The sequence below is a fragment of the Chlorocebus sabaeus genome, chromosome 24, assembly GCF_047675955.1.
Source record: "Chlorocebus sabaeus isolate Y175 chromosome 24, mChlSab1.0.hap1, whole genome shotgun sequence".
NCBI classification, from domain to species: Eukaryota; Metazoa; Chordata; class Mammalia; order Primates; family Cercopithecidae; genus Chlorocebus; species Chlorocebus sabaeus.
The window spans coordinates 34,747,464-34,761,861 of NC_132927.1; the positions used below are offsets into that span (position 1 = coordinate 34,747,464).

General features: G+C 36.4%; 1 protein-coding gene across 4 annotated transcripts in view; it reads left to right on the forward strand.

Moving 5' to 3' along the window:
- Positions 1–14,398, forward strand: part of ARID4A (AT-rich interaction domain 4A) — a 75,621-nt gene that overhangs the window by 32,214 nt on the left and 29,009 nt on the right. For all 4 annotated transcript variants that reach the window (XM_007986808.3, XM_007986810.3, XM_007986809.3 and 1 more), the window contains 2 exons: positions 211–377; positions 14,072–14,144. In XM_007986808.3, coding sequence (XP_007984999.3) covers positions 211–377; positions 14,072–14,144 — 240 coding nt within the window. The remainder of the gene's footprint in view (positions 1–210; positions 378–14,071; positions 14,145–14,398) is intronic.

A 14,398-nucleotide genomic window follows, 5' to 3' on the forward strand; every position in this document is an offset into this window, starting at 1 on the left:
TTTACCATTAAGATGTCTCACAGTATTCTGTAAAGTAATAACAAATTTTATATAACATTGTAACTTATGAAATATGTTCAAGCTTACTGTATCATTTTATAAATGACAGCTGAATTTGAATTCAGATCTTCTGATTCTGAATGCCATGCCTTTTCTTTTGTTCTATGCTGCTAATTCCAAGCAACTGCTGAAGTACATTTTCACTCTTAGGGCTTCAGAAAGCAAGCATCTTCTTAAAAACTAGAGTTGTTCCTGATAATTGGAAAATGGATATAAGTGAAATCCTTGAGTCATCCAGTAGTGATGATGAAGATGGCGCAGCTGAAGAAAATGATGAAGAAAAGGAAAAGGAAGTCAAAAAGACAGAAGAAGAGGTGGTAGGTGTAATTTCATGTTTGTAACAAATAAAAACATCTTAATATTCTCTAGTGAAAATAATACCTTCATATATTTTTCCCTCTGTTTAGATTCTCTATTATTTGTTTCCATTTCTAGCATTGCTTGATTTGGGTGTTGAGGAAGGTTTTTGGCTCGTAGTATAGTGTGCAAATCAGAACTAATTTTTAGTAAGAGGTTACAAGAAAATACTTTTCAGGTTAGTTAATCAACAAGTGCACACTGGTTTTTTCGGGGTGTTTTCCAAAACAACCCAGGAGGAAAAAAAAAAAAGTTTTAGGTATTTTATATGTGTTAACTCATTTAAACTACTACCGTATAAAGTAACTGTTGTTATCCTACTTTAAAGGTAAGGAAAGGGAGATTCAGAAAAGTTAAGTAACTTTCACAAGGTGGCACAACTAAAATGGGAAGGATAGGGATTTGCACCCAGGTCTGGCCTGTCTCAACTTTAAAACCTCTTTCAGACATTTCACAATATTTCAAGGATAATTAGGGAAAAAAAAAAATCCTATCCAAACCCCAAAGACAATTTCATTTGGCAATTTGGTAAATCGTAGAAAAGATTTAGATTGTATGTTCTAAGTCCTAATGGTTTTCTTAGTAATATTGCCATGTCATTTATAATGTACATATAATTGTAGGAAATCATCCATGGAATACTGCATGATTGCTTATATGAATACTGTTGTCTATTCTGCAGTGTTGTATCAAATGGGGTAAACTGTCTAGTATATTTTTGGTTGTTATGGGGTAAAAGGGCTTAGGGGCAAGACAAAGACAATGAATTTACTGAAAAGGGGGACCTATTTGAGCATGAAAAATATTTGCCTGGAAAAATGTGGGATGTTTCTGTTTTAAATACACAAATACGAATTTATGAAATGAAATGAGTATACTCGTATGTGATGAAGGGCATACGCTATTTCCTTCCTTTTACTTCCCCTGCAGTATTTGGTTATTTTACACTCTGAAATCAGAATGGCGGTTCATACTTACAGGCTGCCTACAGAGTTGCCATAGTAACATGCTGTTGGTTTTAAGTGAGCATGCTCGGAAAGACAGGAAGGTTTAGCAGAGGCTTGGCAGGTTGCCAATGGAGGTTTGCCAGATGCTTTGAAATGGGCTGTCTTTCTTTTCCTTTCATGTAATGTCTGATTTTTATGTGGAAGAGAATGTAAGTAGTGCTGTATAACCCTGCGGATGCTATGCCCTAAGAGGGAAAGCAAATATTTGCAAGTCAGACTGAAAAATGTCCAGACCCTGTACTGATTAAGTAGAAGGGGAATCTAACCACTTTGCATTTGAAAGAAAATGCAGCATATAGGTAAGATTTTTTTTTGTATGTTTAGTTACCATTTTGATTGCCAAAGACGGGATTAAATAAGAATTTTAGGTATTGATGATGTAGCTGATATGGAAGGACTCAGAACCAAGAAATATTCTTTCTTGTAAAAAAGACAGTAGGAGTCTATTTTTAGAATATCAATGGATGAAGGCTATTTTTCTGAAACAAGATAGATTTTGAAATGAAAATGATAATGAGATAGTTTGGCAAAATTCAGGATTTAAAGTCAGAATATTAAATGTGAATTTTGTATTTTATCTGTATTTATTTATAGATTATATATTTTCAGGGTAATTAGGCCACATTTTCAGGGTGTGAACTGTTGCAAATCTGTGATTTAGCTTTTGTTTTTTAAATTAACATTAGTTAGGATCTTATATTGTCCAATATTGAAGAAAGATTAGCCTCTTTATTTTTGCTAATACTTTTAATTGCTGTCCCTTCCGGAATGCATTTTCCCTACCCCCCCCCCACCCTCTAAAAACCCTGAAATTTTAAACAAAGAGGGTTAAAAGAGCTTTGTAGAAAGTTGCAGAGGGAGACTATAAAATAGTAAATTGTAAGTAGTGGTCTTATTACAATGATTCATTTCATAAATATTGTAATGTTTTATTCAAGCTGTGAGTATACATTAGTATAAAAGAAAGAAGAGCAGAGGCAAAGCTCTGTTACCTATTGTTTGCAGGTAATAGTAAATAAATTTTTAAAGGTAAGAAAGCTTACAAGGATAGTATCTTCTTAAAATGTGTCATGTAAATTATGAGCCTGTTAAAATTAAGTGGATCAGGATGCTTTTCATTTACTGAAAAATAACAGCAAAATTACAGAATTTAGGCACTGATTCATATAATTATTTATTTTTCAGATGGTCAATTTCATAGCATATGTTTTATTGAATTATTGAACTAATTCTTTTTCTCTGACTATACAGGAAGATTTTCTTGAGTGAAATTTTGTTGCTTTAGAAAAATATCAGCTGCATTTCTTGCTCCTGGGTTTAAGATTTAGTTGCTGAATCATTGTAGCTTGTCTTGAACAGTTATTTTTTAAAAGTGTAATATACTGATAAACTGAAAAGCACTGTATACAATAAAGAGGAGGGGAATGACTATGGTATAAAATGAATAAAAATCTGATAAGCCATGGCCTACCTGGCTTAGTCATTATGGGCCTTTACCATGTAGGTGAGGCCACGCTGTTGTATTACATTACAGATCAGAGTCTTCCCAAAATGTAATGATGCTATGCTTTTCATGAAGATTCAATGTTACATTACAATAATCAAAAAGATCTTTTGTGAGATTCTCTAAACCACTGTAACAATACTCTAGTCTGTCATTTGGTGTTTTTAGTATAGCAAGCAAATTTTATGCAGTAGAATCATACAAGTGTTAGATACTTCTGCAGTGTTAATGGGCAGTGAACATTGTTTTTATATTTGATGCTTTGGGTATCCTAAGTAGCCTTAATGAGATTTGAGATTCTATGACGTTACAGAAAGAGCACCTTTTCCCCTTAATATTAATTTGAATTCCTAAGTATTGATAGTTCAGGATTTGAGTACAAGATATAGATCTCATGCTGTTACTATGTGGGAAAAGATTGAGGATCTGACAGAAAGTAGGTTTTATGTATATTGATTACTTTAAACTTGAACTCAATAATTATATTGAAAAAATCCCTGGGGGATATTTTTATGGGTATTACTTAAATGTTTTTGTTAAGAAAATTTTGTATTAGAAAATATATTACTGGATTTTTCACCTTTAAAATTGATCAAAAAGTTCATGTAAACATAAGTAATCGTCTCAATTATTCATTTATTCCTGATTTATATTTACTTTGGATAAATATAGGAGAGTTTTCTAAGGGTAAAAAAAATGGATTGTTGTTTAGAAAACTGAGCATTAAGGGGAATGTGACCAGTCTTAGCTTTTTAAATCATTTTGGCTTATAATAAGTAGGCTTATAGGTTGGGCGCTTTTAAAAATTTCCTATTTAGTAATGAAAATTTGAATTCAGTGAATTTTTAAATAACTACTGCCATTTCTGTAATATTGGGAATTGTTTAGGGACCACTGACATATTAATGCCTAAGGTTATATTCTACTATTGTAAAAAATCATAAGTACTTGAGTTTGTTTATTCATGGAAACATAAATATTATTTTTGATGTTTAAATCGTGTTATTTGTGCATATTTATGCCTTTTTGTAGATGGTAAAGGCATTTGTTGGTGGTCGTTCAAGATTACTTTAGGTATAAACTTACAGTAAATCCTTGATAACTTAAGAAAACCATGCTAAATTGGTAGAATGTAAAGAATATTTTAAATGTAATGTGAACATTTTGCATTTCTAAGCAGATCCTAAAAAGCCAACCTTCCATGAATAATTGAGACTTTAGCTTGCAATCATATAACAACTGACTTGCTAAAATCTTCAAGTTTAGCCCATTAAACAAACAAAAATGCCCCTATGTATTTAGCAGAGTCTTGCTTCATGGTGATAGTATAAGAAAGAGTCTAGCCCAATTAGGATCATCTAATCAGATTAATAAGGATTCCACATTTGTACACACAAATGTAGCTACATACAGCTATGTTTTTATGTATTTAAAAAAACACTTTTATATCAATTCATTTTTTAGTTGTGGTCATATGAAATAGTTGACTTGTACTAAAAATCTTGGATTTGATAGCATTTAAATGACATCTTGATGATTAAAATGTGTACCTTTTCAAATGGGGAAAAATTACTAGGCTCAGTTAACTGATAAAATACAAGAATCATGTAATCATTTATTTTAGGCAGCTATTGTTAAAACTGTTCTCTGAAATTATAAGTGCCTTACTATGAATATATCATCTCTTATGTGAGCCCTGAAATTTTCTGAAGGTGTACAATAGGGAAGAATAGTACCACTCTAAATTTTATGATTACCAAATTTCACTGGGCCTTCAGCACTATTGGTCAGTTCCCAATTTCTGTAGGCAAATCATTATTTCCTCCATTAAACCGATAATCCTATATCCACTCCACACAACTTTATAAAGAAATTGGGAGCTTCAGATGTGAGCATGCTGTAAACCTGTTTGCCTGCTCTCTTTCGCTTGAGGCACAATTGATAGTGTTTTGTCTTCCTCTATAAGATGAATCTCTCAGGTTATGCTCTGGATCTCATTCCCTTCCTCCTTTCAGGAAAAGAGAGACTATCGACTCTCTCTTTTCTTTCTTCCATCTTTAACTTACTCCTTTCAGTTGTATCCTTCTCATCAGCTTTTTAAAACATGCTTACATCTCTCCCAGCCTTCTGACAACCCCTCCATATTTCCTCGACAAGTCTTCAGACAACCTCTGTGCTTTCCTCTCCAGGTAACTACATTTCTTCTTCATCCACTCATGGCCAGATCACTTAGAGTTACATACACTGTTCATAACCTCTCCTTTACTCTTAATTCACTATAGTGTATCTTGCTTTCCCACAACTAAAACAACTTTACTAAGGTTAGCAGTGACTCCAACAAAGTTTTGTACTAAACCAAACACATTTTTATCTTGATCTTACTTGACTACTGAGTAGTAGTCAGTACCTCTGACATACCTAACTTCTTAGAATGCTTGGTATCCATGACATCACAGTTTTTTGGCCTACTTCCTATCTAAAATGATATAATGACTCGATATCTATATGTACATCAAAGATGTCTCTTCTTAGCTCAAGACATTTATAACAAACTGCCAATGAAGATTTCATCTTTTTTTTTTTTTTTTTGGAGACAGAGTTTTGCTCTTGTTAGCTAGGCTGGAGTGCAATGGCATGATCTCAGCTCACTGCAACTTCCGCCTCCTGGATTCAAGCAATTCTCCTGCCTCAGCCTCCTGAGTAGCTGAGATTATGGCATGCACCTCCGTGCCTGGCTAATTTTGTATTGTTAGTAGAGATAGGGTTTCTCCATGTTGGTCAGGCTGGTCTCGAACTCCCGACCTCAGGTGATCCGCCCATCTCGGCCTCCCAAAGTGCTGGGATTACAGGCGTGAGCCACTGCGCCCGGCCGAGGATTTCATCTTAACTTGTACATATTCAGACTCAGTATGTGCAAGACTGCATTCATCATCTTTTTCCCCTAAACCTGTCCTTTCCCTGGCTGTCCTTAATTCATTTTAATAGAAGCAGCATCTGCTCAGCTGTCCAAGCCAGATACACAGAAGTCACCTTGATTATTCTTAACCCCCTGTCCAATCAGATACCCAGTCCATTCTCTTCTACCCACTGGAATAGCTCTCAAATTTGCCCACTTCCTTTGGTTTCTTTTCTTCTTTCTGCCAATCTTACTCCAAGCTACTGTTCTCTTTTACCCCTAGACTAATGCAATAACAATAATAACTTAATTGTTCTTTCAACATCCATGCTTGCCCTCCTCCAATCTATTCTCTGTACTGGATCTACAGTAGTTTTTTTTTTCCTCTAACTGAAGATATATATATGTGATTCTTTTAGTAATAAAATAATTTTAGGGAACAAAAGAGGTTGTGGTTTTTATTCTTTTGGATTAAAATGTTTCTAAAGCATATTGCACAATACCACCTTTTTCTAAACGCAGTATAATGTACATTATTTAATGTAATATTTACTCAAGATTTAATTATTGCATTCTTGTAAATCACATACTGTCTTGGCTCTTAGCCCTTACACTAAGTGACATAAGTCTGTAAAGATTGTGAATTTTTTCCCAGTTTTCTTTCTTCTAATCTATATATTGTCAATTGTTAGTTTTTACATATGATAACTTTCTGGACAGTTCTTCAGAATTCCACTTGGGGTGAGTCTTATTGATAACCTACGTAGTCATTTTGACCTGTGGCTCACCTGAGTTACCAGACTTACTATTTGTTTTGTTTGCTTTTCACTTTAAGTTAAACCTAAAGTTAAACCTGAAGTTTAACTGAAAGTTTAAAATTTTAAGCTTTCTTTTTAAATTCGTCTTTATTTGCTGTTTCACTAAGGTGTTGTGACAACAAAATACATCTGTTGTACCGGAACATACATCAAGATGTACCTTTCATAATACCACTATTAAAATGTTTACCTTTTGTAGGAGATACAAACAAGTAAAGATGACCACGCTAAATAATGTTCTCAGTTTATTTATGGAGACTTGGTGGTTTTTAAAGTAAGACTGTTTGTTTAGTCCTTGCAACAGTCTATGTAAATATGTATATAAATAAATATATACATATGGAATTGCCTCAGAGTGCATTGCCTGAGAAAAGAGAGATTATGAAGGGGAGTTAGATACCTTATCCCATAGTTCCTCCCAAAGTGGACTTTCTTTTTCTTTTTTTCCTTTTTCTTTTTTCCCTTTTTCTCTTTTTTTTTTGAGACAGTTTCACACTGTCACTCAGACTGGAGTATGATTTCCACTCACTGCAATCTCTGCCTCCCAAGTTCAGATGGTTTTCATGCCTCAGCCTTCCCAGTAGCTGGAATTACAGGCATGTGCCACCAGGCCCAGCTAATTTTTGTACTTTTAGTAGGGAAAAGGTTTCACCATGTTGGCCAGGCTGGTCTCGAACTCCTGGCCTCAAGCGATACGCCCACCTTGGCCTCCCAAAGTGCTGGGATTATAGGCGTGAGCCACTGCGCGCAGCCCCAAAGTGAACTTTCTAGAACCTTACAATAAATCTCCTAGAACCTTCTCTTTATATATTTGTGTGTGTGTATATATATATATATCTTTGTGTGTGTATATATATAAAAAAAAATTAAGAAAACCAAGGTTTAGAGAGGTTTCAGAATTTTTTACAGGCTTTTAAGAAAATGTTCTCTCCTCCTCTAGATTGTAAGATCTGTGAAAGCAGGGGATTTCAGGGTTTTTGTTTTTTCCTTTTCCTACCAGTATGTGTAGCTAACAGCTATCAACACAGAGCTTGCTTAGCTGATATTAAACCTTCATTAAATGAATGGATATGGGTTATGTAATTGTTGTAGCAAATTACTCTTTGAAACAAGGTGGTGGGAAATTTGTTATAAGGTTCTAGAAAGTTCACCTTGGCAGGGGAACTAAGGGATAAGATATCTAACTTCCCTTTATAGTATCTGTTTTCTCAGGCTGTGTACACTGTAGGCAATCTCAATTTCTTGCATAATTTTGTGAGTTTATAAAATAAATTATTTTTTGCTTAAGTCATCTTGGGATAGTTTTCAGTCACTTGTAGTAAAAGTTCTTGATTTTCAGTGCTCTTTGTTTGTATTTTGTTCCACTTACACTTCTTTATTCTCCCTTCCACGATATGGGACTTCTTACATCTCCCCTGCTGCCACTTAGATATTGTTCAGAAGCTGTGTTGATATTACATTGAATATTGCCTTTGTGTTGCCCATTCCCTTTGTTAGTATTAAGTATAACAGGAAAGATAAAATGAAAGTTTTAAAAACTCAGAAAATAAGTGACAACAGCTGAGATTTTAAAAATTCAACAGATATTTGTAGGAACAACGAGGTGGGCACGGGTCAAATCATGATGGGGCAGACTTCTAAAGGCCTGTGATGAAAAACCCAGACCTTGTCCTGAAGGTGCTGAAAGCCAATAAAGGGTTACCAGCAGGAACCACCTATGTTTTATAAAGATGTTTATGGATAATGAATTCAAAGGGAAAACACCAAAGGGAAGACATCTGGAGTAAGTGGTGATTATAGCTCACGGCAGCCTCAACCTCCCAGGCTTATGCCATCCTCCCACCTTAACCTCCTGAGTAGCGGGACTAGGATTATAGGCACGCACCACCATACCCAGCTAATTTATTATTACTATTTTTTTATAGAGACAAGGTTTCGCTCTGTTGCCCAATCTGGTCTAAAACCCCTAGGGTCAAGTGATCCTCCTGCCTGGCCCTCCCAAAGTGCTGGGATTACAGGCAGGAGCCACTGCGCCTGACCAAAAATTCTAAGGGATTCCCATAGGGGTTCTTGAAACCTGAGAATACCCATCAATAATATGTACTGTTACATACAAAACACAGTACAGGGAAACCACAAAGATCAAGTTTAGTTATACCTTTCCTCACTTTAAAAATGTCAATTTTTGTGGCTCCAATATGTTATACGCTAGGAAACTATCCCAAGCCACCAATTAGAACTGTGTACAAGTTACATGAGTCTGAGGAGCTTTGGGTAAAGTTCATCATCTTTTACTGACATATTTTGACAATTTGGACACTGTCCACCTTCCTAATGTGTATTGGAAAGTAGAGTTTCTAGCTAAGAAAGTTAATAGCTCCTACAAAAGTAAGATATGATCTTATTTTTCGAATTGCATTTGTCTCTGTATTACTCTGTTCTCACGTTGTCATAAAGAACTACATTAGACTGGGTATTTTATAAAGAAAGAGGTTTAATTGACTCACAGTTCCACAGGCTGTACAGGAGGCACGGCTGAGGAGGCCTCAGGAAACTTATAATGAGGAGAAAAGGTGAAGGGGAAGCAAGCACATCTTCATGTGGCAACAGGAGAGAGAGAGAGAGAGAGAGAGAGCGCACAAAGGGGGAAGTGCTCTACACTTTCAAACAACCAGATCTCATGAGACCACACCATCATGAGAATAGCAAGGGAGAAATCTGCCCCCATGATCCAATCACCTCCCACCAGTTCCCTCCCCCAGTATTTGGGATTGCAATTCAACATGAGATTTGGATGGGGACACAGAGCCAAACCATATCAGTTTCCCATCCCACTAAAATGGTAAGAAGTCTGTTTACTAGAATTTGTGCCATTTCCAAATGCATAATCATTCATTTTCTGATTAATATATCTGGACAAGGGACAAGGTGAATGCCAGCAAGTCATGGGCCATAACCACCTGTGTCATTTTTTTTTTTTCTTCTTTTTTTTTGAGACGGAGTCTCGCTCATTTTGCCCAGGCTGGAGTGCAGTGGCACAGTCTTAGCTGGGATTACAGGTGCTGCACGCCAGCATGCCCAGCTAATTTTGTTTTTTGTTTTTTGTTTTTTGTTTTTTTGAGACGGAGTCTTGCTCTGTCGCCCAGGCTGGAGTGCAGTGGCACAATCTCGTCTCACTACAACCTCCGCCTCCTTGGTTCAAGTGATTCTCCTGTCTCAGCCTCCTTAGTAGCTGGGATTACAGGCGCATGCTGTCACGCCCGGCTAATTTTTTGTATTTTAGTAGAGACGGGGTTTTACCGTATTGCCCAGGCTGGTCTGGAACTCCTGAGCTCAGGCAATCTGCCCATCTCGGCCTCCCACAGTGCTGGGATTACAGGCATGAGCCATTGCGCCCGGCCTAATTTTGTATTTTTAGTAGAGACGGGACTTCACCATGTTTGCCAGGCTGGTCTCGAACTCCTGACCTCAGGTAATCTGCCTGCCTCGGCCTTCTAAAGTGCTGGGATTACAGGCGTGAGCCACCACGCCCGGCCCCAACTGTGTCTTAGAATATCCTCAACTATTCTTATTTCCTCTCTTTCCCTGACTCTTGCATTTATATTATCATAAATCTTAGCTCTCATACTCAATGAATGTGAAACAAGAAAACTCTACACAATTCATTTGCATAGATACCATTTTCATTCACATGAGTGTCTAAACTAAATGCCAGTCATTAGTGGTAAAGTTATGAGTAAGCCAGGCACAGTGGTTCTCTCTGCTTCCCTCTTCCCTTCTCTCTCCCTCTCCCCATCCCTCCATCAGTCTGTCTGTCTTTCTCTCTCTCTCTTCCTCTTCCTTTCATGCCAGTTTCCGTCCCAGCTGGCAAGACTAATTCAGGCATGCATTCTCTTCCTTGTGGACTGTTATAATGGCTTCCTTTTCCCTTCCAATCCATCAAACTCATTCTTGGCTGAGAAATTTTAAATATACAAATCTGATCTAATTATCTTTCCCTGTCTCAAATTTCACATTTGACCACAGTATCAAGTTTTGATTCTTTAGCATACTATTACAGAGTCCTTTCCTAATCCCAGCCTGCCTTTGTCAGTCTCATGCTTATGCTGTTTGCTCTAGCTCCAGGGCTGTCTACTATTTATATTTTGAAGCTGCCTAATACTACCACTGCCAGTTCATCTCAAGGAGAACCATTCATTTCCTCACTTGCTCCTCCTGTATTCTTTTATGTATTTTACAACACTTATCACATCGTGTTATATTGGCTTCTTTTACCTTTCTACACCTCCTGCCAAACTCAGAGCAGCAAAAATAGAAAGGAACCATGTGTTCTCATTTTAATCCACAGTGCTTTTGAACAATCTCTGATTCATGGTAACCATCAGTAGATGTTTGAGCTTAATCTGAAGACATGTGCCTAAAGTCAGAAAATTCACAATCTAGTAGTGTAGATAGATATACAACTACTTATAATACTAGGCAGTATATACTAATACTAAATAAATTGGAACTTTCTTGAACTTATGATCATGAATGTGACTCTTGGATCTCTGGCATTTTACTGGGTACATAGTTATTCTTATGTATAAATGTAAATGACTAAATGAAGGGAAGAAGTCTCCTCAGCATGGTCTAGTGGACCTCTACCTCCCATTCTTATAACCCTCTCGCACTCCAAAACCCTTGAAAGATGCAACAGTCCCAGGCCTTGACCAGGAGGGAAATTGCTATGAAAATGCCATGGATAGAGAAAGCAAACCGTGATAGCAATTAAGAGCCCCATACAAAGTCATAAAGGCACATTCTTCTCATTGGAGGCGTTTTCTAGCGTATGCAGTTTTACTGCAAGGTGACTAGCAGCAAGGCTATTTTCAAGAATAATTATGAGGAGTGGCTTATTGTAAGAGAAGCAATTTTAAGTTTCACAGAAACATCAGATAAGTTTAAAACTTTGTTTATAGCATCATCTTTTATTTATTCTTGGTAGAAAATAAATTTCCCCTCAAGGCATATGTCTGTAAGTAGAATTCTTTATTCATTTATGTCTTGTTTAACTGTACCAAAACTACAATTTTTTGGCCATAGTTTCTCATGAAACCTAAAGCATTCTTGGTTACCCACTAACTTTTAAATAAAATACACATAAATCAAATTTTATCTATAAAAATATATTCTTAACATTAAAAATTTATCAAATGTTGGGTACAACCTAATTTTTCAGTTGATGAGTTGATTTTGTTTACTTGTATTGGGGAGCAACTTTGATTTTAAATTACTGCCTTTTTAAAGAATTGCTTTTACATATATTGGATACAGAAGGGATCCCTGAATTCTGTAGCATCATAAATACTGGAATGAGGCCGGGTGTAGTGGCTCACATCTGTAATCCCAGCACTTTGGGAGGCCAAGGTGGGTGGATCACCTGAGGTCAGGGGTTTGACACCAGCCTGGCCAATGTGGCAAAACCCAGTCTCTACTAAAAATACAAAAATTAGCCAGGTGTGGTGGTGCATGCCTGTAATCCCAGCTACTCAGGAGCCTGAGGAAGGAGAATCACTTGAACTCAGGAGGCAGAGGGTTGCAGTGAGCTGAGATTGTGCCATTGCACTCCAGCCTGGGTGACAACAAGACTGTCTTTAAAAAAATATATACTGGAATGAAGTTTTCGTCTGAAAAGAGAATATTATGATTACAGGGCACAGGCAAAGCATAGAGCCAGTCTGGCATAAGTGGTTTTTGGTTTTGATTTTTTTTTCCCCACACTAGAAGTTCTTAAAATTAATGCGTGAAGTGGTTCTTGGGCTATTGAATTACTTTTTTTCTTGAGTTAACTCATTGGCAGTTAACTTTGTAAAAGCAATATTTTTAAATTCACATGGGGAAAAAACTGCCATCTCTTAATTTGAGCTTTAAGTAATCACCTCTACTAACTACTTTATAGTGATCATTAACTTTGTAAATTGCTGATTTTGGACACATGTTAGAACTTAGATTTAAATTTCTTCATATTTGGTAAAAGTATTTTAGTGTTATAAATCATTATGAATGAATGTACTAAAAGAAAAAAGAATGTAATAAAAGATCTTACTCCCTTTCTCTTGATTGTCTCATGGTTTTTTATTATATATTTTAATCAACTACATACTTATTGATCCTGGCTGTATTATCAGCTATTAGATAACACAATTTTAAAGTGCCTCTTGCCCTCTGGACACCAAAGACTCAACATTTATTGCTTGAGCATTGCCTTTGTTTTGAATATGGCTTTGTAAAGACAAAAATCCAGGCCAGGTGCTGTGGCTCACGCCTGTAATCCCAGCACTTTGTGAGACTGGGGTGGGCGGATCACCTGAGGTCAGGAGTTCGAGACTAGCTTGGCCAAAATGGTGAGACCCCTCTCTATTAAAAATACAAAAAAACTAGCCAGGTGTAGTGGCACACTGCTGTAGTCCCAGCTACTCAGGAGGCTGAGTCAGCAGAATTGCTTGAACCCAGGAGGCAGAGGCTTCAGTGAGCTGAGATCGTCCCATTGCACTCCAGCCTAGGCAGCAAGAGCAAAACTCCATCTAAAAAAAAAAAAAAAGATTCTGAGCTCTTTTAGAACAGAGGAGAGGAATAGTCTGAGTTATGATCATTTATATGGAGGAAACATATCAGTGTTTCGTTTCTCTGTAATATTGCTAAACTTTAAGAATTTTTAAAGGAGCTAAATCAGTAATTATGTATCTTGTTTCCTTCCCTAAGAATTACTTCTGGAATTATTTTGTTATCTTATTTTTAGGTGTTGCAAAGTCAACCAAAGGGGCCATACTAGAAAGGCAAAAGAGAAAACCAGGTTATTGTGAGATGAGGGGGTGATGAGGTCTGGGGTGAAATAGAATGTATATGACTCACTTAAATGTATTCAGATTTCTTTAAAACATTGTGCCATCTAAACAAAAATCCTTTGCCACTGTGACTTTGCAATCCCTGGTTTATATTCATCTGACAATAACAAAACCTATCATATTTATATGAAAGTTACTTTTAGATATAAATATATGATATAATGAACATCTGTCATGATTGTGCTCATCTGCCAGTATATTTGCGTGGGCCACATAGTATTTTTAATGGGCTTAAAAAAAAATACCAGGTGAGGTGAAAACATAACACTCCCATTTTATTCCTGAATGTTTTCCTCTTGGCTAATCTTAGTCCTTACAGTGATACTCAAAGGTAGAGTTAGACTGGTAAATGGAGTGAAGGGTAGACATTTTATATCTTCATAAATATGACTTAAAATCTGGCATCGTAGGATATTGAGAAAATTCAGATTTTTCAGCTTTATTAAAATTTGATGACTTTACATTGGGTTCACAAAAGTAAAAGAAGACATGTATCTTTTCTAGTTCACTGCGCCATACATTTATATATTTTATCTTTACAGCCTGAGGAAGAACTTGATCCTGAAGAGAGGGACAACTTCCTCCAGCAGCTTTATAAGTTTATGGAAGACAGAGGTATTGTCATGCTCATTATTTTAAAGTAGTCATTTATTTTACATGTTTACATTCTAGGTATATGCATTGTTTTTGTTAGTATTGCAGATAAACAGTTTTGGATTTTATAATTTATTTATTTATTTTGAGACAGGTTCTTGCTTTGATGCCCAGGCTGGAGTGCAGTGATTTGCTCCTGGCTTACTGCAGCCTTGACCTCCTGGGCTCAAGTGATCCTCCTGCCTCAGCCTCTCAAGTAGCTGGGACTACAGGCA